Source organism: Xiphophorus couchianus, chromosome 1, assembly GCF_001444195.1.
Source record: "Xiphophorus couchianus chromosome 1, X_couchianus-1.0, whole genome shotgun sequence".
Taxonomy (NCBI): domain Eukaryota; kingdom Metazoa; phylum Chordata; class Actinopteri; order Cyprinodontiformes; family Poeciliidae; genus Xiphophorus; species Xiphophorus couchianus.
In genome coordinates, this window is record NC_040228.1 from 15,536,003 (window position 1) to 15,561,747 (window position 25,745).

At 37.8% G+C, this 25,745-nt stretch overlaps 1 protein-coding gene across 3 annotated transcripts; it reads left to right on the top strand.

The window, feature by feature from the left end:
* The first annotated feature begins 3,670 nt into the window (after positions 1 to 3,670).
* Positions 3,671 to 25,745, top strand: LOC114143251 (RNA-binding motif, single-stranded-interacting protein 2-like). Of its 3 annotated transcripts, none has more exons than XM_028015133.1 (14): positions 3,671 to 3,847; positions 10,976 to 11,178; positions 13,855 to 13,913; positions 15,591 to 15,682; positions 17,735 to 17,886; positions 19,251 to 19,330; positions 19,495 to 19,604; positions 19,693 to 19,739; positions 19,831 to 19,924; positions 21,383 to 21,433; positions 21,572 to 21,682; positions 22,317 to 22,397; positions 22,484 to 22,565; positions 22,643 to 25,745. In XM_028015133.1, exons 1-13 carry the CDS (start codon positions 3,776 to 3,778, stop codon positions 22,559 to 22,561), a joined length of 1,230 nt encoding a protein of 409 aa, XP_027870934.1. In that variant the 5' UTR covers positions 3,671 to 3,775; the 3' UTR covers positions 22,562 to 22,565; positions 22,643 to 25,745. The 3 variants fall into 3 exon arrangements, with proteins under 3 accessions (XP_027870934.1, XP_027870929.1, XP_027870922.1); XM_028015128.1 differs by having other exon boundaries at positions 3,672 to 3,847; positions 10,979 to 11,178; positions 17,729 to 17,886; XM_028015121.1 differs by having other exon boundaries at positions 3,674 to 3,847; positions 17,729 to 17,886.

Genomic DNA, 25,745 nt, shown 5'->3' on the forward strand with positions numbered 1-25,745 from the left:
AGTAATTTTTATAAAATCACTGGACAAGAAAACTCTGGTTCAAGTCAATTAGCGTTATCAGCAGGCTTACGGTCCTTCCTATTTGTCAACACCATAGACGAGCGTAATTGCTGGTGTCACCTTAACCTGAGAATGCGCCCTTTGTTACAGGAGAGGGACTGAGCACTGACAAGCAAAGAGAGGCAGACGCCAGCATGCTATGTGGGAGACAGCTTGAAAGAGCGCCAGCGTAAACACTCCCAGACCACATGTTCTCCCAGGGCAGAGGGGCTGGCCTTTCTCCAAGCACATCTGCACACAATCCCTCAGCTCTTAGCAGGCCAGCCAAGGAGACAGACCAGGGCAAAGGATGGGGTAGAAGTGATCGCAGACACTTCCACAACCTGCTCTTACTTTGATCTGAGTGTCAGCAATGGCCTAAAATATATAATACAAATAAAGCATGGGACATGCAGAAGAAAAACTGCAAGAAGTGACTCTCCTTAAGCAAGATTTTGAGTGTAATAGTTCAACTGAATCTGCATCACAACACCAGATCTCCATGCCTGGCTTTGATGGCTGCAAACATTAGCCCATTTGCAGATAAACCTCAAACAAGATGATGATTTTAAATAGCCTCAGTCTGCCTCTGTGAAGCACATGCGTTTGTAATTTACAACAGCATTCTGGTGCGTTTTTAAACAAAATTAGTATTGTATAATGCTGTAATGGAATACCTGTCCATCTATTTTTCTGTCCTACAAGGCTTCCCTGCTTGATGCCCTTTGATTTCCAAGCAAATAAGCGTCTTTGCAGCAGGATGACCCCTGAACATGCTATTATTTCAACACCTGAGGAATGCAGAGCATGCAACAGCAGCCTGTGTTCACCCCCCTCCCCATGCTGACCCCACCTTAAATCTCTTTTATCTGTAGCCCTCCCCCATATAACCTAACAACCATCAAAAGAAGAAAAAAAAAGTCAACACAACAACCTTTGCACAAATCTTGGGTTTATATGTTGTTTTTTTTTAAATCTTTTGATTCATAGTTTCAGATGAACCCTTTTCAAAGCCCCCAGCAGGTCACATTACTCCATGTTTTTGGTGAATTGCAAGTCCCTCCCCAAACTGGCCTTGAGCTCTGGAACTCACGTCCCATCTGGCTGAACACTTGCACACCATATCAATACACTGCATCCATGGATTTAACCAGGGAGGGACAAACAACTCTATGTGACCTAAATGTAATCTCAGTAGGGTCCAGCCTAAAAGAAACAAACTTCACATCTGGTCAGTAACAACAATATTAAGGTAGAATTTTGTTATTTGTATAAAAATGCAACCCGTGCATTGGAGTTTTAGAGTTTTTAGAGTTTTTACATTCATATGCTGGGGGAGAGAAAGGCTGAGATTGTGAATTGCATGTATCTGGCTACCCAGTAGTGATGAAATCTGGATGAAATCTCTATTTGCACATATATTATAATAAGAGTGTGGGCTATACCTTTTGAATCTTGAAGTTGTGAATGCATTATGCAAATTCAGTGGCAAAAATAACACAATTGCACATGTATTTTCTCACAGTTGAGGCTCAGTCAGTCAGGGTGCGCAGGACAAGTCATGAAATCGATTGGGATTTAGTTGCCAAGCAACTCCTGTCTACAAAAACATTTTTTTTTATCGCAAGGTAAGAGCTGTCAAGAAAAAAATGATAATTGACAAAAACAGAACAAAGGTGTGATTTTTTCTTTTTTAGCTTTAAAACAATCACTTCAAGTGGGGTCAGATCTTGGAAACCAATGTTAGCTCAGATTTAATCTGACTTTGTAACATTATTTCCATAGATAAACTTTTCAAAATTTACTCACACGCAAATTCAAAGCCACTGTAATTTTTTTGGTTAATCAAAGTAAAGGTTTTCTGTTATCCTTATAACAATAGCATTATTATAGTCCAACTATCTGACCAGAGAAAATGATTGTGTTAATCATATATTTATTTAAAAGATTTTTACCCTGTTTATAATTAACTGAAACGATCCAATATAATAACCAATATTTACTCTTTAAAAAAAAAAAAAACTGAGTTCATAAAAACAATTTTAATCACATTTTGCAGGTAAGCTTCTTTTGAATGAATGAGTAAAATCTGTCTCATTATGTTAAACATGGTAGAACAGATAGTGGAGAAATTAGGTTTTATAAACAACAACAAAACAAAACAGTTGGAAGGTGACCATTCAATATAAAAATAAATTATATTCTCTAAAGCATTTAACTGAAACAAGAACATGATTAATAATGTTTTTAAGTACGTTGAGCTTCCTTATATTTTAACTGGCTTTAAAGTTAAAACAGGAAAATACATTTTAAGATTGCTCTTTTTTTCTGAGCAATCTCAGCAAATTACAAATTTACAGGATATAGAAATATATTGTGCTTTCTTCCTTCTTAGTGAAAAATAACATTGGTCCAATTTTTACTTGGTCAATGTTCCTCATTTACATTAAACAGGAAACTAGCTGCTAATACTTTTTGCAAAGTTTTACTGAATTAGCAATAGCTGGTTGCCATTAACATTATTTTAACCATCACTTAAGTACAAATATTGCTTTTTTTTTCTTTTCTTTTTTTACTCAACTCACACCAATGTAATGAACCAGTGTTGACAGGAATAATAAAGATGGTCTTCTGTACTCTAGCTTAGAACTGGGCTCATTATTAGATGGTCCAGCTGCTGGTCATCTTCATTGCAGTGGTTCTGCAGGACATTATTGGGACACTTAAATTATTTTAGCTGAACAAGTAAACCAGATCATGTGACTTAATGGATCGTTCATTCAGAAGTCAGATTTCTCTCAGCTCCCAGCTTGAAATACAACGACAGATAAAGTCAGAATTCTGTCAGAAAAAGTTTGAACTTCCCAAAAATCCTAGAGTTCAATGTCCAATATGGCCGCTATATGTGTAAAATGTTTGGAAGATAGCTGACATACACTACTTGTTGGCACATTTGATGGCTTTTATCTTTTTAAACAAATGAATCACATTGTACTTAAAAAGAATTACTTGAAAACTTTTATTTACTAAGTATTTTTGTGTGTGTGTGTGTGGGGGGGGGGGTGTCTGTGTGTGTGTTTCACCAAATAAAATAGGATAAAATACATTACTTTTGACTTGCATGGTACAGAGTTAACACAACAATAATTAGCCAACCTTCCTGTTTCTGTTTTCCGACTTGCTCCTTCAGTGGGAGGGACATCGTTGCCAGTCTGCTCTGATCTTTTTCACAAAATGCTTCCTTGTGTTTCATATGTGCAACATGTTCACAAAAACCCTGTTTTAAGCTTTCTGCTGGGTACAAGTAACCGGTTTCGGATGGAGACTTTGATTTAAAACATGCAAAAGGACAAAAGTAAAGCAACAAATGAACGCAAAAATAATTCTGATCAATAGCCTCATGTGACGTCATCAGAGGGCTGTGCATATGCAAGCTTGCTGAAGGGAAAATGGATTTGATCTTAATTTTAAAAAAACAAACACTGAAAACAGTACAGAAAAACTAACATGAAACTGACCGTGATGTGTTCTGTAGGTGAAAAACTGTATGTTAGAGTGAGTTTTGTTGATTCTCAGAGAATCGTCTAGCCAGCAGCTTTAACCCATAAACATATATAGGCTGTGCGGTGCGTGTGCGTGCAGAGAGCGACTCCAATCACCGCCGCTGTTCTGGCTGAATTTCCCTGACTGACGTCAGCTGACTCTCCGCTCCTCCGGACACAGCGCCGCGTAAAAAATGCTGCTCTCGGTGCCGCCAAGGACAGGAATCAGCCCATACGGCGGTTACTCCGGCAAAAGCCACAAGAAGGTAAAGAAGCTGCCTCAGACCACTTCTATGTCCTCTCTGCTGAAGTAAACCAGCCGTCGATTGCGGCGCTGTTCGAGCTCTGGCTCCCCACTTAAAATCTGCCCTGCTGTTTGAAGCTGCAGTGCCCTTGAAATTAGATCACGTTGAAACTCTCTTACCGGCCGTTGCAACGTTTGTATTTGACTTTTCCTGTGCGTTTTGTTACAGTGTGATAAAGCAGAGCGGACTCTGTTACATTGTTCCCTGTGGATTACTTGAGCAGTTTGCTTTCGTTTGTTCCGACACGGTCCACAGCTCTCTTCCTATTTCCAGCCTACGCAGAGAACAGTTTATAATTTCCCCCCCTTAGGTGCGTCTAATAGGAAAAAGAAGCGCTAAAAAGCCTTTTTATTTTCGACGTTAATGTGAACTGAATCGAAAACCCGCGTCCTATCGTTTTGTTTATATTGGATTTAACACAAGTTTGCAAAGTTTTTTTTTTCTCTATCTCTCTCTCTTTTACGCGCTCTATGATGCCCCACCCCTTCAGAAATGATTACTGAGGGTTTGCGTAGCGCTATAAGCAGAAGAAAGTATAGGGGGACTGTTTTAGATTACCATACTGTATGTACAGATTAGCTGAACAGTACAGTGACTCCATCCTGGAACAGTATGTGAGCTGTAATATTGATTGGCTTTGCTCTGTGAAATGAATAATTCATGAGGGTTAAATTATCTATTCTCTATTCCGCTTCTACAGAACGGACCATATATTTTACATAAACTTTCTGTAAAGGAAACGACTTAACCTATAAGATTATTTGCATCAATTAAAGTAGTTTAAAACATTCTCACTCTGGTCGCTTGTTGAAGATCAAATTGAGCTCACTAATAAAACAAACTGTAAGAAATAGATTTTTGATAGATTTGAATCAATATTCCTGATTAAAACTTGGTTGACAGCTGTAACATCCAAACAAATTATCTAATTTATCTATCTAAATATATATATACAGTATACATATATATAGATAGATAGATAATCTACTTTATACATATATATACTGATTAAATTTTTGAGCTGGAAACCATGTCAAAGATCTACTGTTCTGTAAAGACTACCTCAGGGTGACGTGGTCAATCTGTAGCATGTCAGCAAGTAGAAGCTAAATCAGCTGAAAATGGTTATAAACAAAAACAAACTTGCTTAAGTGCAGAAGCTTTCTCAACTGCAAGTCTTATGATAGATCTTAACTTTTATTAAATCGATACATTCATTCATACAACCCATTCAAACCTGTGACAGACTGGCGGCCTATCCAGGGTGTACCCCGCCTCTCGCCCACAACGCTAGCTGGAGATAGGCACCATCACCTATATAGGGACCCCACTAGGGACAAGGGTGTAAGAAAATGGATGGATGGAACCCATACCAACAAATCAGCCATTCTGCTTAAAATGGCACGTGATGAATAAGAATAGTGGATGACTGAACCAACATCTTCAATTAATTTCTAATCAAAATGCTGAGCTAGGTTTTGTTACCAAAATAGTATTACATCTAGTTTAAATTGAACAATGCATTTAAACTTGATAAAAAGGTAAACTGTTTGAATGGCTAATATTTATTTTCGTGGTGCTCTTTCAAAATTATATGAAAGAGCACTAAAGGAAGTGCAATGTTATGAGTCAGTCCTTGGAAAACATCCGAAACAGCTGAAATCAAATGCTTCCCACCATGCCTGTGTCATTCCCATCACTTGCTCACAGCTGGAAGAAATTTAGATTGCCCGGATTAATGACCCGGAATTCCTGGAATCCTGGATTCAGACAATATGTCCACTTTTACAGAGGCTTTTTTTTTTTTTAAGCAAGACTTGCACAATCTTTTTTCTCCTTTGGCTAAAGTCACACTCAGAGGGGAGGCTTGTAAATCCAGTGTCAAGTGGTCACCCCTGTTCTGTGTCGTTTGTTAATGAGAAAAGAGTGGAGAGAAGAGGGAGATTAAGAGATACTGCCCTTTATTCTTTGCTTCCCATTAACATCAGGCTTTTTTTCTTCCTCCCGCTTGTTTCACACAGACATTGATTTCTGCTAAAAGCTGTTTTAAATAGTTAAGAGGAAGAATAGATTAAGATGCGAGTATAAGAGCTTTAAGATGCAGGACACTGAGGGTTCTCATCACTTTGTTTATCTGGTTCTTCTGTCCTCACACTGCTCTACTTTAAGTATTTGAGATTTATCGGAAAGAGATTCTGCCTGTGACCTTTTCCACAGTGTCTTTAACCAATCAGGTAGGCCATAAGAAATATCTCTGTATGATCTGTATGTGACCTGGTTATATTCCTGAAATAACACACCACAATGCGGCCCTTAGAACCTGGTATTTAATAAATACTCCTAAACCAATTTCAGATGTAATTTGATTGCAATAGGCTGTATATAATTAGATTTTGAAGAAATTCATTTTTTTCCTATTTGTGCAGTAAAAAGATTTTGTCCTGCAAAATAGGGTTGTATAAATTACCTGAAAAGGACATCAGTTAGAAGATAGAAATGCTGAAAAATAATGGAGAATGACCACTTAGTATATGAGTAAATTGTGGATGTACTTTTATGTATCATAAAGGATGATGATATTTTAAATAAAGAAAAATATAGTATACTTTAGATTTTTAATAAATTACTGAATTTCTGACTGACACTATAGAAACTAAACCATGTTTATATTGTCAGGGAGATTCAGCTTTGAAAAGTGAGGCAACAAGTCTTTGCTATTAATTAGAAAGGTTCCACATCCTGCTCCATTTGCCCTTATTGTTATGTTTGACCAGAAAAGCCCTTGAGTCACCTGGGGTCTGGCATCACATTCGCCACCTCCAACTGTAATTATCTCATCAGTTCTCTGCTTTTGGCTATACAAAGTCTTTGCACCACGCAGAGAGCAACTTATGTCACATCTCTATAAAAATGCTAAATAGTTGCTCTGCAACTATAATGACTAAATCAGAGAGTAAAATGAATGTTGGGATGGTATGTTTCCAGATGTAAAGAATAGGAATGATCTGTTGTTAGATATTGTAGAACATAAAGGTCTCATGCTGTGCATTTGTGACTCTGATTCCCACTGTTCTATCCTGCTGCAAGAAATGTTGCAGAATGTTTTGGATTCATCCACTCTTAAAACAATGTTATCTATTAAAAGGTTTACCTTCATACGATTGACAGGTGACACACTGGTGCATATCTACCTTTGCTTTAAACCGCATAAAAAGGCACAATGCTATATGAGGCATTTAACACTAAAGGGCACATGATATAACCACAAAATGAACAAAGAACATGGTGAAAATGGTGCTGCTGCTTTGCTCCACAACTCAAAAGACCCAAATATCACAGCAATGATCCCAGCAATAACATCACTGGATCTCAAGCTAAGCTATCCTGTCTGCACTGTTGAAGATTCACTCATCTTGTCATGCTGGATGTGTGAAACTGACAACCAAGCAGACTCATCTGACAACACTCAAAGAGAATTGCATTTCCGTCCCAGGTAATGAACTGATCTTTCGATCTTAAAGAAAAGTAAAATAACGCAATAATGTCATGGCGGCAGTTAGTCTTCCTGGTCCTGATGCAGCAGACAACTGTGAAGTACAGACAGTTGATCCCAACACCATCGACTATTCGGAACAGGAGTGCATCAAAGGTGACAAAAATACATTAAAAACATCACAGGACTTGATGTTAGAATAAATCCACATCAATTTGTCACTTTTAGACTTGCATGGCACATTTCACAGTTCCCTTCTTAAATGTTCTTGTGCTCTTTATGCATATTTGTTCAAGATTGCACTATTACATTTTAAGTCACCTTTCATGGCTCACATTGAGCTGGAGCAGTTTGAGGGGGGTAGATGCGTATCTGACTCCCTGCCATCATTTTCTCAGATGAGGTTTAGCAGAGCGGTTTTAATGAGACACTACCTTCTGACTTGGGTGCACATGAGAGGGATTAGCACTTTCCCCTAACAAGTTCAGATCCCAATTAGACAGGCCTCACCAGCCAAGCCTCGGCACTGGACTGTTCGGTCTCTCCCGTCATATCTTATCTCTCCAAGCTGTTGCAGGTTCATCCCTCCTGATTATTCTTTTCCTGCAGGAGAAGGCGAGGGAAGGCAGAGGAAGCAACTGTGATTGTGACTAAACAAATAGTGCACTGTTACCACTTTAATAAGCATTAAAGATTCAGGTGAAAGTAAATGGACTCTGCGAGCCACAAGAATTTTTTTACTTAAGGGGGGAAAAAAGAGAGAGAGGCTAAAGTTTTGAAAAGAACATGCATCTGGATTTGAGGAATATGGAAAAGGTTTCGACATTATTGATCCATTGTATTGATGACTGATTTACAATGTTCTTACTGAGTATTGAAAAATCATGTGTAGTTTACTCACACAGAACTGAACCGAACACAATTAGCTCTGTGTTAGAACATTGGTGATGGACCTTGAGGTAAACATATCACGTCTTTGATACGTTTGAATTGCAGAGCTTTTTTTTTATTTAATAAACAAATGTGTCAAAGATGCAGAAACAGTCACAGTCAATGGTGATTGTGAGTCTATAGAAAGGTTTTTAGTTGTCTAAAAACTGATTGACAAATCTAACCAAAGCCATATCACTAGAAATTCACATACAGTGTACTTAAACAATTCACGTTTATATTTTTTCCTCAATACTTTTTCATTTTGGGATTATGTCTTTTTCTAGGTCTTTTGAGAAACAGACAGAGACTAATTAGCCTCATAGACTTCCACCCCTTTTAGTTTTTCGCAGAAAGATTAATATTGGCTTTTAGAGCTACCATTGCTTTTATTTCTTGGAAAGAAGTACATGCTGGGAAAAATACATAACTTGCAAGAGACTACTGTAGTTCAATAAATTTTTCAATAAATGTGTAATGTGCCTTTGTGTTTTTATGAGGATCCATCTGTCCTTTACTCATAAAAATATTTTTTTCTGGTTTACGTTTTTTATTGTCCATGCTTCTATCTCACCTATGGTTTCACATGACTTAGTCAGATGCAGTCTATAGAGACCCCAGCTCTGATCCAATAGGTCCTACTGACAGATCAGTTTAATATCAAGATGCGTATTCCATATATAATAACAGGTAGCTGTATTGCATATAGTTTTATAGAGCTGATGCACCATAAATAGTTTTTTACTGCATTTTATCAGATTTATGGTTAGATAGAAAGATGCAGTGCTATTATAGCAAATGCTATTTGAGATTATGTTCATTTAATCATCCTAGTCCTTTGCTGTCAACTTTCTGATTAAAGAAAAAGTGACTTTTTGAGGAAAGTTGGATTTTTGTTGCTAAACAATAAAAATACAGTGAGAATTAACAGACTTTTTAAAGTTGTTGGATTGCTGGGAGAAGTCGTATTTCTTTCAGTCAAAAAACAAAGGAGAAAAAAAGTAAGTGTGCACCCTTACGTTTGAAAATGAGCGAGCAGCTGCTCCATTTGTTCCATAGTGCAGGTGCCTGTGGCTTCTCCAAAACATTGACTGCATTGCCTTCAAGTCTCTTTGTAATGATTGGATCATTATTTGTGCCAACGTTTAGCTTCCTGGTTGATGTATTGCTTCAATATTTCCAGATAACATTCTTTCCTCACAATGGCATCCATTTAGTGAAGTGCACCAGTGTCTCCAGCTCAACAACAGTGGTGCCAAAGCATGATGGTGCCACCCATGTACTTCACAATTATGATGTTGTTCTCAGGCCGTCCTTCTTTCCTCCAAATTGCATCAGTGGCCATACTAGCAGAGAACTTCAATTTTAACTTAAATAGATCACAGTACATCTCTAAGTTCTTTGTGCCTGAGGATATATGCAAACTGTAGTCTGTCTTTTTTATGTAAATACCTATCTTTGGTCTCTAGAATGATCATTTGCTGTCTTTTATAAACACATCTGACATTAAGGCTTAGTAACCAGGATACTAATAGGGAGTGATGGGGAGAAAAAGAAGAAATGTAAAAACAACCCATAGCAAATCAGGTTCCAGACAGGCTAAAATGCTTGTTTAAAAAAGAATGTCTTAAGTTGCTTTTTAAAAGCAACAATAGAGTCCATCGATCACAAATAGTTTGGGAGTTCATTCCACAGTCTTGGTCCAACAGCTTGGAAATGTACAAGTACATTTATGTTCACTCTCTGTTTATGTTCACATTAATGTAATGTGCCTAAAAGGGGTGAAACAAAAGCATGGATAAACAACTCAAGGTCATTTTTGGAGAGAATTGCTCAAAGTTTGGCAATGTTTTGCAACTAGGAGAAGCAGGTCTTTAGAAGTTACATGGAGTATTTTTGTAGGAACTTGGCTTCATAAAAAAAAAACTTCTAGATTTTTCACATTAGTTGTTGATGTCTTGCTAACATATGTAAGCCCTCCAGAATATTTCAAAAAAGGGCCTTTTTTTCTCCCAAATGTACACTTTTGGGTGCTCGCCCTAAGTAGGATAAGTGATGTTTGGTCAAGGAGCTCAATTTGTGGACTACAGGCATCTTAAAGGAACAATTAGTTTAAATATATTCTGCAAACAGGTGGTAAGAGACATCAGTAAAGTGCTGAATTACTCTACCCATGTGCAGATGCATTTCGATGCAATAGTTTTGCAAATGCACCATCACAGTGATGTTTTTAATTGTTCCATAGAGGTTATCCAAACTCTGAGGAAATGGAGCTTTGTGCAGTTTGGGCTTCAAAACAGTGCTACTTTCCAGTTTTATGTTACGCAGATATCTTCACTTTCTGTTTTTTAATCTTGTTTAAAGATTTTAAGTAACTCTGTACAACTAGTTTTAGTCGTTTTTATATGTTTGTTTTTTTATTCCTGTCTTGTTAGCTTTTACATATTTCTCTGTTTTTATGTACCTTTCATTCTGTGGTCTATTTTATGTTTGATTTTATGGTGTTCCTTTTTGGCCAATATTAATAGTTTTTTTTTATAGTGGTTATTTACAAAGAACGATACATAATGCTTTTTAAATAACTTGTTTGGGTATGACACAGTATCAAAATGAATATTTCCTCTATGATTGTACAGTTTTAAATTGGACTGTAATTTCTTTTTCAGCAGACATATGTGGCCCCCTCCAACCATCAGATGGCTCCTCCAAGTCCCAACAGCAATAGCAATGGCAACAGCAACACAACTACCTTCAGCAATGGCAGCGGCAACAGCAACAATGGAGCAGAGCAGCTCAGCAAAACCAACCTTTACATCCGTGGCCTGCATCCAGGAACCACAGACCAAGATCTGGTCAAGCTCTGTCAGCCGTGAGTCACACAAAAACCAGTGCTCCCACACACCCAGTAAATCTCCCCAGCTGTCCACCGTGAGCGGGAACCAGGGAAGCAGGGCTGATTAAGTTAGATCTGAGTGATGAATGATGGGCTGAATGGTTGTAATGCCAGCATCAGAAAATTCAATAGATGAAGGAGGTAGTTGCACTAAAAGTGCATTAATGCTTTAAATTTTTTGCAATATAGTCTGATAAAAGTCGGACTTTATTGTGCAAAGTAAATGTCACATTCTGCACTATAGATAATACAACGTGGCTCATCAGTGTGTGCGTAAGGCTTGAAAAATATCAAACATCAAACAACAGCATTATCCAATCCATCTGATATATTTGTTAGGGCTATGGTTAGAGAGCAGATCAAAATGCTGAGGGGCTGTGATGAATGATCCTTTTTTACCTAATTGAATTCTGGAGCCTGGTGATGAGAACCAGGAGAGCAGGGAGAGAAATGGAGGGAAGAAAGCAGAGTGGAGAAAATTGAAAAAAGGAGGGTAGAGAGGCAGGGCAAGGCCCGTTATTTTACAGCTGTCTGGAAGATGAGACTGCCCAACCCAACAGGAAACAGCAAACCCAGGGGAAAGGGAAAGACAAACAAGGGCAGTGGTGTGGGGGTAGTGGGTCGAGGACGTGGAGAATCGGAGGGGGGAGGAGTGTCAGGTGGTGTTGCGTGGGGGTAGTTCTCATATTTCTGCTTTAACGGGGCAGATAAAGTCATTGCATGAAATTAGCCTCTCAGCAGAGCACATTATGATCAGAGTGATTCTCTCCTAAACTAGAATGAAGGAAGAGACTGTTTTCTATAGAAGTAGGAAATAAATAATGCTGTATTAGCATTTAACTCAGGAAGGGAATCAGACTTTGTTAGCTTTGGTTTATTCCGTAAATGTGCACACAGACACTCCCAACACCCCCCACTGAAAGTTGCTGTATTCTGAGATTTACTATGTACAAAGTTTATAATGAGAGGAGGGAATGTGGCTTGAATCTCCTCCTCTGGCCCCTGCAGTTTTCTCTCTGGGAGCTCTGCTGCAGCTCTGGTTCTTGACCTTTCTTGCCTTTGGTTGTTAGCAATGGATAGATGCTGAGTTGGACTGTGTAAGATGTGGTAAAGTCTCACACTTGAATAAATCCGTAGCCTTTCTTTCACACTACAACATGAAGAGTGAGAGCTTTGAGCGCAACTTAGTTAAATTAACTGTGTGAGCAGTGACTCTGTAAGCAGAGTTCCCAGGCAAAAATGCAACTTTGATGTAAAGTAGTAGAAACAGGCCAATAATTATAGGATGTCCATACAGACCAGTTGCTGGTATTTTACATCTTAGCATCAGAAATGTTGTGGAAATAACACACAAATAGTCCAACAGGAATATACTTAAGTGGTATGGTTGATTAAGGTAGAGTAGGTCTTCTTAACTTGGTGTTTACCAAAAGTATTGGCACTGCATTGAATTAATTTCACATTACAGCTACAAATTTCAACATGTTTTATTAGGTTTGTATGTGATAACACAAAGTAGAATATATTTGTGCTGTAGTAAAAATGACACATAGTTCTTAACATTTATTATAGCCAAAAATCAGTTAATAAAAGTGTGGCTTATATTTTGCTTTAAATGTGTGTTTCAATATTTTTGAACCACTTTTCTCTGCAACAAGAAAAGTGATTTGGATAGCATATTCAATTAAAATAATTAAATATTATGCTGATTGGCAGCTTTCAATAGTTTTATGCATAGACAAAAAAGTGAAGCAGATTAAGGCAATTTGTAGGTGGAAAGAACCAGTTTGCAGTAATCCATTAGATAGATTGGCAGATTACAGTTTTAGCAGCTCATCACATAATCCTTTAAAAAAAAAAACAGTGAAAGAGACTCTCTGTTGCCTAAATAAAACTCGCCAGTAGTTCAGTATTGTTGGGTATAAATCGGATTGCATTGCAGGGGGCACTAAGACCCAGCGGAGCATATAGGAGTTACACACAGAAAAGCTGGTTAGTTGAATGGGAGCATGGCTCAGAGCCAGCATTGGACAGGACAGCCAAGGAGAGGCATATCACATTACACTGGATGCACATGCCTGGAGAGATAGGAACTGATAGACACTACTGCATGCAGAAGCATTTGCCTATGTCAGCCATTATCCCTTCTTCCTCTGCAGTTTCTTTATGCACCAAACTGAGTAGATATGAATTATTATTAAGGTGGTGTGTTGTGAGGTCTGTAAATGCAACAGGGGACTTTTTTTAAACCACTTTTCACATCATGTTGAATCCCCTGTTGAAGTACAACTCTATCAATATTTCGCATGAGCTGGAAGAATAAAGCATGAGCTTTATTCTTGGAAGGAATAAAGATGGAAAATCTTTAATTCTGCCTTGAATGCAGAAACGCACAGGACATTACTCTCAGTTCATTAAATTTACCCTCTGCCCTTAAAGATTTCCTGATACATATAATTTATTATCAGGTTGCATAACTGCATACAGTGTCACTAATCATAAAGCAAGAGTTAAATTCATGAACAATACATGTATTGAACCTGGAAAAAAGTCAGATTGTCTCAGCAAAGTTTCATAGTACTAAATTGTTAAATATAAATATCAGGCATTGTACCAGAATGACCAGTGGATTTAAACTTTGTCATTTTGCAGGTATGGGAAAATTGTGTCCACCAAAGCCATCCTGGACAAGACTACCAACAAATGCAAAGGTGAGACATATAAAAAAAAAAACATTCCTTTGTGATTAATACAGTTAGGTTTAAAAGTATTCACACCACTGGCAGATTTAGTTTTGAAATTTATTTCATTCGACCAAGAAATTTTACCTCTGATATGAAGGGTCTCAACCAGATTTAAGTCAAGACTTGGCCTCTCAAAAAATGTTAAAAATGCTTTAAGTCAGAAGAAAAAAGCATCTGTCCATGTCTATACCCACATATCCTTACAAGGTCACTAGAGGGGCCGGTACCTATCGCCACCGGTCATTGGGTGACAGACACAGGACACATTGGACAGGTTGTTGGCCCATTACAGGGCAACACAGAGACACACTGTACAAACAAACATAAACACACACCGACACACAAACACAGGGGTGTGTTGGGGGCTTTTAGAACATTCTAGTATGCTCTGAAAAATGAGGATGTGAAAAATGTCCTCATTTTTCCATGTGTCCTGATACTGAAGGTGTGTTGTCATAAAAATGTCCTGATATGTCACAAAAACAAGTACATGCACACATACCCACACACATACCTGAGAGCAATTCAAACTTACCACTTAGCCTAACATGCTTGTTCTTGGACTGTGGGAAGAAGTTCCCAGAGAAAACTGACACATGCACTGGGAAAACATACAGACTTCATATAGAAGGACCTCTAACAGGATCTACTTCCCACAAAGCAACAGTGCAACTAACTGCGCCACAGTGCAACACCAGAAGAAATATGCTATTAAAATTTAATTATTGCTTTTCCTCTAAATCTGTCAAGTCTATGAATAATATTAATTTTAATATTGTTTTTAATTTGTGCATCAAAAAACTTACATTCAAATTCTAAAAAAATTAAATAATACAAAAAATTTTATATTTCTTTTTACCAAACTGGCAATGATAAAAAAATAATAATTTTACCACAGTGATTCAGCCTATTTAAATGCACACTTGTTCATTTGACTGTTCTTAATAATTCAACTGCCCTTTCTTGATGTAACTTATAGTCGTCTTGCTCAAGATGCATTATAACACCTCCATTTCTAGAAAATGTGTGGAAAGCCCAGTTGAACTCTATTGGAGCTGGTTTGGTCTGATTTAAATTTTTGCAACTGAGGACGGTAGCAGTTGGTGTGGACGTAGTGGCTCAGTGTCCAGGGTACCATTTTATCAGCTGAATGAGCACTCATAAAAAAAAGTTATCTGCCAGTTGTGCTAGATTTTCTATCAATTATAGAAATGTCCAGTCAGTGGGGAGTGGGTGACCTCCCATGCTGTTCAGAGTGCAGACATTGTTGTGGATGATGATGATGAGGTTGGAATTAGATTTTTAAATTTTTGATTTTGTGCTATTTTTCTGTTTTTTTATTGAACTTGAACTGCGTTTGATCACCCCTTGGTGAAAATCTGTAATTAGTTAATTCACCGTTTTCATGAAACTTGCTACTGTGCTACTTATGAAACCACAAAGAAGTCAATTTTCAAATAATTATTCTAAACTGATTGCAGTTTACTTGAAATACAGTTCATGAAACCTTTTGTTATATTTGAAAAACATGTAAAATAAGTATGTTCACTGGTTTATAAGTTCAACTCATGTACTTATTCTCTGACATGCATCACACTTCACTGTATTAACTCACATATCATGTTTTGTGTTTGATTTCTTCAGGCTATGGCTTTGTGGACTTTGACAGTCCAGCCTCTGCACAGAAGGCAGTGACAGCGCTGAAGGCAGTTGGAGTACAGGCTCAAATGGCCAAGGTGAGAATCATGAAATATGCTCTCATAATATATGCTGGGTTTGTTTATTAAAACAGTTTGATTTATTCATAATTCTTTTATGTAGCATTTTAACAATGCCTTAGAAAAAAACATCTTTTGTATGTAGCTGATTTTCTTCTCTTTTTTTTTCATACGGTACCATTGATCATCAGCTGTTTGCTGTTGGACAGAAGAGTAGTGCTAAAGTATAATAAGAGAAAAAAGTCTCTAAAAGGCATGAAACTGCCTAATGTCATCTAATGTTTCACTAGACGGCTGTAATAAAGTAGCCTTAAATAAACTGCCTTAAAAACATTTTTTTCTGACCGTCATGTGGTTAATAATTTTTTATATTGGGAGCAGACGCTGTCATGCCACACTCCGAGAGGTATAGGTATTAAACAGGGCTTTATTATAATTTCAAAACAAAAAAATTAAAGTGGAGCTGAAATTGTCAACCGGTTTTAGCATCTTACACTGGTGACCAGGACATTTAACATGGCTAGAATTACAAAAACAAGTCTTAAACTCTCCAGTTATTTTAAAGAAAAGCAGAGGCATAAAACCCATCAACAATCAAGATAAAAGAGCATTCATTAAGTTATACACAGAACTACAAAATAATTCATTTTTAAAAAATGAAAGTGTAATATTTAAATCCAGATATAAAATTTGACTCTTAATATAGCCGTTTAGTTAATAACATGCTAACTTATTTCCACTGCGTATCCCCTTTATAATCTTTAATTTGCTCTGTGCCAGTGCTCATGTGTTTGCTGCATGCTGTGCTGTTCGGGTGTGCTTCTAAATCTGTGTCGTAATCCACTGAAGGATACCTGTTTCCACAAACAAGACCCCACGGACACATGCAGGGATACGGTGTGTTCACAGTGGTGACGGTGTCTGGGGAGCAGGTCCCATGGGTTGCTCCCTGGACTCCCTTTACAAAGGAGCTGCCTGTTCTCCCCTATGGCTTCTGACTCAGTGTCTGAGCAGCTTCTCAGTCAGCAAGGCATAGTGCCCAGCCACCCGCCCTGTCAACACACACACACACACACCGAGAACTTGACAATCACGCGTGCACTTCAGCAGCCTTGCCTCAACTGGATTATCACATGCACTCACAGTCACGCACAGCTGACAACACCCTGGGAAAGCTGATCTTACGTTAAGCCGGATCACTGACATTCATACCGCCTCTCGCTCACAAAATTTTGCTCAAACCTTGTGTCGGAGTTTACAAGAAGGCTCATGCTTGCGTCAGCATGCTCTCTGACTCGCTTACAGCCGAAGTTTGCAGCAGGTTTTCTCTGTTCACTCGTCCTACACTAGAGGAAGAGAGAAGAAGGTGAAGGAGAAGTCACCTTCCTCATAGGTCGCAGAGATTACACATGCATTATTCATAGCATGGAAATTAACTTGCACTGCATTAACTGACTTTTAATCACATCGCAGATGATAAATATGCATAATAGCCAGAGGTGATATAGAGTGAGCATCTTACAAGACACTGTAGGTCAAATAAAAATTTGTTTGAATAGCACACAAAACACAGAAGAAATTAGTTAGCAAAAACACAACAGTGTCATTTATGAGGTATTTTAATGTAGTTTTTTAATGATTTCAAATGCTGATCCAGGAGAGATAAATAATTCACGTTGATTTAAAAAACATGTACTTGAATATAAGATCAGGATTAGTTATATGTTACGTTTAGCAAGAAAACAGGATGTTGTTCCTCTCAGACATTCTGTTCTCACCACAAGAGAGAAAATCAGCATTTCAGACCAGTGACGAAAGAAACTTTTTGAAATTTGAATTTGCTTTTGCATACCATAATTTACTTTACTATGTTTTCATTAATCATCGGCTATAATATGATTTCAATATTATTTTGTGCAATAAAACATTTCACCTTTTTACTTCGCAAAGGCAATGTAAAATTTTACGTACAGCATATCAATTTTTGTGCTATTTATGATCACAAAGAAGCAAACAGCAAAGTCTCCTTTTCATTGATCATGTTGTGTCTTTGATTGTGGTCAGCAACAGGAGCAGGACCCCACCAACTTGTACATCTCTAACCTCCCGCTCTCCATGGATGAGTCGGAGCTGGAGAACATGCTGAAGCCCTTCAGTCAGGCCATTTCCACTCGTATCCTCCGCGACTCCAACGGGACCAGCCGAGGAGTGGGCTTTGCCAGGTAGAACCTTTGTGTTCATCAGTCACATTTAGTCCTGGGAAGGATGTGTGGGAAAGACGCTCAATAAATTCATCATTATTTAGAGCTGCAAAATTTCATGAAGCCAGGCACAGATTTGAAGGACTTTTAGAAGAAAAGCAGGGCCACACCATCACATTTATTCTTCCGTAATTCACAGTGGGAATGAAATGCGCACGTTTATCCATTATTTCATGTCAGATCCTTTGGGAAACTTTTAGTTCCTGCCTATAGCATTTTGATGGATTACAGAATGTTGGAACCCACAGCAGGTGATCGATCAGAATCACACAGACAATCATAGGTCAGCTTGTTTACTATTCTCCTGTGCAAAGAACATGTCATTGTTGTATGGAAAATCAGGAATTTTGCACTTGGTACACTTTTACCAACTAATATTCATGCAATTTCCTTTGAGGAGTGGCAGCTCACAGTAAAGGAGAAGCATGTTTTTGTTTTTTCTTTAGAATGTGTGCTAATAAAGTGAGGGGAAGTCCATACGCTCTGTGATTGGTCACAATCTGAGTAGTGTGGAGGTGTGCATACATAGATTGCATTAGCAAAGTAGTCCTAATACATCTCTTTTTTACAGACCCACATTGAGATTTTTTTTAAAGCTCTCATCTTTTCTAGAGCACATTGTTCCAGTTAAATCCAGGTAGGCTTAGAAAAACGTCATATAAGTACATTTGTGTTGGTTAGACAAATTAGTTTTGTCTGCATTGCTTCCAAACAACCAGTCAGTATGTAGACAGCACCTAATGGTTGCTATGGAGAACTGATGACCCCAAGATGCCACTCTTTGCCGCAGCTCTCTGATAGTAACTTTGGAGATTTTTATTTTACCCGTCCTTACTATCCTTCTTAATAAGCCTGGTCACAAGATAAACATGTGATTGTTCATCCTTGTGGCTAAGAGAAATGGGCCTGTGTCATGTAACTTTGATGCACCAGAAAAACAGGAAGTTATGGATTACATTGTCCTCAATACTGTGATCAGCTTAGGTAACAGTAAGGTAAAGGTATCTTATATTTTAAATGGTCAAAAAGCAAGAATATAAACGATTATTACAACTGAATTTTATTCAATCCATTGAATAAACTAACTTAAATTAAAAAAGTGATTTTAAAAAATGTTAACGTTTTCAAGTGATACCAGGCTTTTGCAATACAAGAAAACATTATTTTAAATCTTTTTGCACATTTTTACATAATGAGTAGGGAGATGCAGTAATTTGCAGATGGTTATGGTTGAATAACATAAGCTCTGAAGAAAAAAAGCTTCAAGTGATAATCAGAGCTCCCTGGCTGCCATGTCAAGTTGAAATGTTTTAATTACTTTTCAGGATGGAGTCAACTGAGAAATGTGAGGCTATCATCCAACATTTTAATGGAAAATATATTAAAACTCCTCATGGAGTTCCAGGTGAGTTTAGATTTTGTTACTTGTGTTGTCTTTTCTTTTTTTGAAGAAAAAAAAACTAAATCCCATGTCGGTCAGGTCCAAAAATCAATATAGTCCAATGCGAATAATGTTAGTGGTGGTAACCACGAGCTGGCATGATGATTTGTTATTAACTCCTGATTTAGCGCCGACAGAACCTTTGTTGTGTAAATTTGCTGACGGAGGCCAGAAGAAGCGTCAGAGTCAAGGCAAATACCTTCAGAACGGTCGTTCCTGGACAAGAGATTCTGAGTCTGTGAGTTTGTTTATAACCTTTTAGCAAAAGAAGACTTTGATAATAGCCCCCCTTGTGGTTAAATACTTACTATGTCGATTTCGTACAGGGAGGAATGACTCTCACATATGATCCCACCACAGCCCTACAGAACGGGTCAGTGGTACACCTCTGGTCCATTGCATTTAAAGTTATAAAAACTGGGATTATATGACAGTCTCTAAAAACTGTATGTGTCTTTGTGTAGGTTCTATTCCTCTCCCTACAGCCTTGCACCTAATCGGATGATCGGACCGGCCTCCCTCTCCCCATACATGCCTTCCCCTGTGTCCACCTATCAGGTATGAGGATTATTTCTGGGAAAATATTTCCATTTAAATGTACTCTGTCAACCTTGTAAGTAAAGAATTTAATCTGATACAAGCTGACATAAACTGATTTTTAGTTTGTCCTTAAATCATTTTCATTAAATTTAAAAAAAAATGTTTGTTCATATACAACAGAAGAAATAAACCAGATTTTTATCCATGCAAAACAGTCAAAAAACATAGGAGAGGTTTACAAATGTTTTATTAATTGGGATTATAATCCATACATTTTCCTACTAGAAACACATGGACCACCATGAAGCATTGTTATTTATGCCTTTATATGTTAGAGACTAGGTTAATGTAATCACATATTCACCTGCCCGGAGAAACATGTTAGGACTTCTTCAGGTTGCTCAAAATGAGGCTGAAAAGTCTCTGGACTAGTTGCCAAAATTTTCATCACAGCGGTTGTAGTCCAGCTACACCGTCTCCCCATTCACTTCAGATACAAGATCTTTGTTCTCCCTTGTAGAGCTCTAAAGGGACGAGGTCTCTCATATAAATCGGAAATGTTACAAACCCGTGTCCCTAACAGACACCCGAGGTAACTATGAAGTGATTGGGTTGCCAGCCATGATGACTAATTATTTGCTGCCAAGAATCCAAGAAGTCCGTGGAATACAATCCACCTTGTGGGTTGTCTATGTTTTTTTTTCCGTAATTACACCTCTGAATCAGTGACTCATTCACAGTTCTATACGTCACTGTATTATGAAAATCGATGATCCGCTAACACTGTGTTTCTTTGCACACACGAAAGTTGCCTCTTTGTGTATATAATACACATTGTATTTTGGATGCAAAGCCACTGCCCCATGTGGCCATATTGATCAAGAAATGAGCTTCTTGAAATGGCTGAACTTACACAATTTATGGCATAACACTGAATTCCTGTCTTTTAGAAAAATTAAGTACACTCTTGTAAATAAAATTTAATGTATGGTATCTAAAGAGTGCTGGTAATCAGGTGTGCTTCATTAAATGGTCATCAACAAGTGTGGCCGGCCCTATAAACACAGGAGTTTTGGCAGTTTATCAAAACTGCCAAAACTCAAGAGTGTTAGCGCTTTGCTAACTCTCTTGAACAAACATGAGTGTTAGCAAAACGCCAAGATGAAAAGACATCAGGCCCCAGAAATCCAACATGAAGAGTTTTATGACAGCATTTCTAAACTATTTAAGCCCATCATTCAACACTGGGGATGATTATTCAAACATGGAAACATTTCAGATCGCCTTTCCTGTAGTTGACGTCTCATCAGATTCCCCTCTTCAAGACAGTGTTTCTTAAACATTGTTGGGCTGTATTTAAGATCAGAAAAAAGTGTACAAATAAAAAAAAATGATAAAAAAGAAAGCATATTACTCTTAAATGAAAGGTGTGTGTTCATGCTTATGTTATCTGCCTTCTCTACCTTGTTGCTGCAGGTACACAATCCGTCCTGGCTACATCATCAGTCATACATCATGCCTCCCACAGTGAGTTTCTCTAAACCTCTCAGTCTGTCATTTTTGCAACTAAGCACTATTCTGCCGTGTTCACATTTTGTGCCACGACCTTCAATGTTCTGTCTGAAAATGTCCCTCCAGCTGTGTCTGTTGCACTCTTCCCCACAGGGAGCAGTCCTTGCGTCAGGAATGGAGCACTCCATGTCCATCCAGCCAACCTCCATGATAGGACCTCTGACACAGCAGCTCAGTCACCTTTCAATGGGCAGCAGTGGCACTGTAAGTAGATGTGGAGCTGCGAACGGCGTTTAACTAATATAGCTCTGCTGAACAGTCCTTTTCAAATTTTTGTCTAAGAGTAGAAACAGGGATGACTAAACCCTCCAATGCATAGATTTTTTCAGCTTTCCAATGCCAGCAAGTTAGAAGTGAATATTTCTTTCACAGTATTACAGAGATATGTGCACTTCATTTATTTGTGAACATGTTATTTTAAATATATATATACTGTATGTCCTCTAACAGATATACTGTAGATATTAGTTGTGTAATGCTAGATAAAAGGTGGGAAAATCTGGAAAATATTTATCAGGGTCACAGAAACATAGATGATGCATGTGCCATTTCCATTTCTGTATGTTGAATAGGTCAGATATCACTTTTCAGCCAACGTGTTTAATAATGCTAAGTGGTTACCTCTCTTCTACCTGTTTAAATGTTATTGACTCAAATAAACACAAAATTAAATGATTAATTTTTTCCCCCCTCTGAGCTTCAAGAAAACTATTTTTTAAATCCTGCGGTGTAATCTGTAGATAATTACCAAGCCATATTTTTACTATCAGCGTACATGTGTTAGTAATAGAAAAATATTGAGCTCTTTCATGAGATCAATATCTCCACTTCCCTCCAGTATATGCCTGCGAATGCGTCTATGCAGGGTCCTTACCTACCCCCCTACACTCAAGTGCCTGCCACCAACATCTCAGTGGAGGTAATGCCTACTTTCTCAAAGTTTAATGTTAAAATTCTGTGACTAACTTAAATCACTTATGGTTTGATCTCTGTTGATTCTTCAAGGAAAGTGCCATCCAACAGCCTGTTCCTATTGGTACTCCAACAGAACACACAGCGTACTCCTACCAGCATAACAAGTAAAGAGGTTGGTTTGCATCTTTGCTTTCGTTGTCTGTGCTATTGTAGCAGAGGCTGCTTTTCATTGGCTGCTCTCTGCCTCAGATCTTCTTTCTGGAGCCTGGAGTGACTGTCCAAGGGGCCAAAGTGCTGAGGCCAGGCTTTGAGTCTCTCCACATAAGGCGTCAGAAACTTGGAGATCAGGCAGACATGGACTGTTCCACATAAAGGACAAAAGAAAAGAGACATTTTTCATGAACTTATATTTCAAACTAAACTGGAGAATAGTGGGAAAAGAGGACGACCTGAACAAGGAGCGTCTATTTTGATAAGAAGTCCAACACACTACACTTTACACTTTAAAGGTTTTACATCCCGCATATGGGTTTCCGATGTCACGCCAGTGACGTAGAAGGAAACCAGGAAAATAATATCATGTTTTGTTTCGACAGTTTATAAAGTGTGCTGAAATTCCTTCCCCTTTTTTGTCTGATATTCTCAGATGTCTAACTGCCTTTTTGTACATTGTTTTTCCAGTTTTGGAAAAACTTTTTTGGTTCTTTTTTTTTTCTTTTAGTTCTGATCCGTGCAAATATTTGATTGAAGTACTTTTAAGCTGACAGCTCTTTTATTCTCTTGGACAGGTGGCTAGTTTATCAGTCAAAAAGCCTTATTTAAGCTGGTGTGGCTCAAATAATTTATAGTCTCAACAAAGCTTCAGACAATCACACAATAAGAAGATTTCAAGATAGGGAAAACTTTGATGACAGATTTGTCTCTGGTGACTTCCTGTAAAAGAATGGCATAGATTTAAAGCATTCCAGATACAGAGGCATGCAAAAAAAAATTTCTTTGAACTTCTTGTTGCATGTGTGTAGCTCCGCAGCCAAAGGACACGACTCACAAAAGTCATAAACTTAAAAACATCATGTTTAATTTATCTTCCTGTAATGATTCCTAAGACAAGCAGAAATGTGCTTTTTGTCTGTGTTTCTGCCTTTTGAATTTTGGTTCTTTGTTTGCAAGCAGTGATTAAGATTTTAAAGACTTCACTTTTGCATGACAATGTATTATCAGTTATAAAGAATATTCACTCCGAGTTGTTCCACACAGTACAATCCAAAGCTGGTTAACAGGGATCAAGACACACATAGCTGCCTGTAAATAAGAGACACATGCATTCAGACTTCCTTTGGATTTCCTTTATTACCAATGAAGAATCGCCTCAGTTATTTTGCTCATGTCAGTCCAACTGCTCTGGAGTTTTCCTCACGTCCATTTAAGAAAAGATGAAGCCGAATTTCTCCAGAACCCCTGAAATGGATTCTAAAAAAACAGGAATGAGATGCTTGCAATTAGAGTAAGAAGACTGTGGCTCTGACCTGTTTTATCTAAAAAACAGAACACTATTAAGATGATTTTTTGGGCTGGTATAGAGAAGCTTTAAATCTGTACTGGCCTTTGCTGTAAGTTTGTCTATTTTGGTTTTAACCTTTGTTTGAAACATTTGTTATTTAAAGGTTTTCTTTTTTACATGTACTTTTAAAACATGTTCCTATCTTTCAGAGGCTTTGATTTTATTTTTGATAGGGTGTTGTGTTGAGAAGTAGATTGGAGAGATTTCCTTTTCTTTTTTCTTTTTCTTCAGATAGTGATTGTTTGTATGTTGTTCGAGTTCCTCTATTGATGTAAAAAGGCTTTAATACGATCAGAGACACTTTTCATTCCGTCTTGTGTCACACATGTTGGCACTTTACAAGCCTGACTCCAGATCATTCGTAATGCCAGATTCAGATTGTTACACAGTTGAAACCAATGCAGCTGGGATCAGTGAAAAATGAGAAAAAAATCCACAAAACCTCAACTTACCTCATTCTGCTCAAGCAATGTAGTCTTAGTTCTGTGTGTAAGGTTTAAAGGCAGTCACCACTGACAGACTGCTCACAGCTGGTACTGTGTCTTCATCCTTTAACCCATCTGTCCATTCTTCTGAAACTATGCCTGATGTCTGGTGATCTATGCAATTAATTTATTATCTGAGTAAATGCAATACTAAAAAAAACCCAAAACACACCTCAGATTGCTTCACTTTTACGGCTTTTACTTTTTTTCATAAAAATGTTTTTCTTTTTTAAACACATTTTTGGGCTTATGCTCTTTAAAGTACCTTCAGTTGGTAGAGAAAGTGCCTGATTGACCGGCGTTTTCTCTATAAAGATTGAAGTAATGGTTTCCCTGCCAATCTCCTTCCTGTTGCTGTGCACTGCCGGTCAGTTGGCTAAAAGAAGGAATTGGTATTTTTCCCCACACTGACGAAAAATACCAATTCAGACCAATAGTCAAGGTGTGGAAAACTAAAAAATCTCACCCCCTGTCACTCCAAATCAATGCTTATTTAAAGCTTTGAGCAGGATGGCTAAGCAGAAGCACCTAAATTATGTAATACATTTTTTTAAAAAATTGCTTCAGTAATGTAATTTTACCATTGAATAGTAATACTTTCAGTTGAGGCTTTCATACCATGAGAATCTCATATCTGATCCTGTCTGCAAATCTGGTCCAGTAATTGTTGGATGAGTTGCAACATTGAAAGGGAACAATGTCAAATTAAGGGTTTTAAAAGAACTGGAGGAAATTTATGCGGTCTGACAAAACATGACAGGTGTAATTTTGTATGCACAAAGACATGGCGTGATTTGTGAATTCAATCCATGCAGTTTCACGGTTTTTCGTTGAGATATGTATTATAGTTTGTTGTAAAAAGATTTTGAAAGTTTTCTTCGAAACAAGAAACTAATATTCACTTAAAAAGACAGAACGTCTCATTCAGAAATGCCTTAGATTTCACTAGCAGGGGTTGGGAAATGCTACTCTGTCGTACCAGGTTTCTTTCTCTGGGTTTGTTTTCGTGCACTGCACATGTTAGAATTGTCATTTCAGACCTAATCATTGAAGTAAAAATGTTGGCGTTCATGCTGCTACTAATTTGGGATTTCTGTCTCCTACCTAAAGGTCACTCATTACACATGAGGTCAACTTGTAAACTTTTTTTTAATGTCCATGAATGCTTGTTTGCTGCATCACTTTCTCCTCAGTAACGGTTGTGCCATGATGCAGGATTTTTGTTCTGCTGACATGAAGGGGAAAGCATCCCTAGTTTGAAGTTGTTGCTTGGTTTGAGATTTTCAATAAATTGTTTTTCACTGTA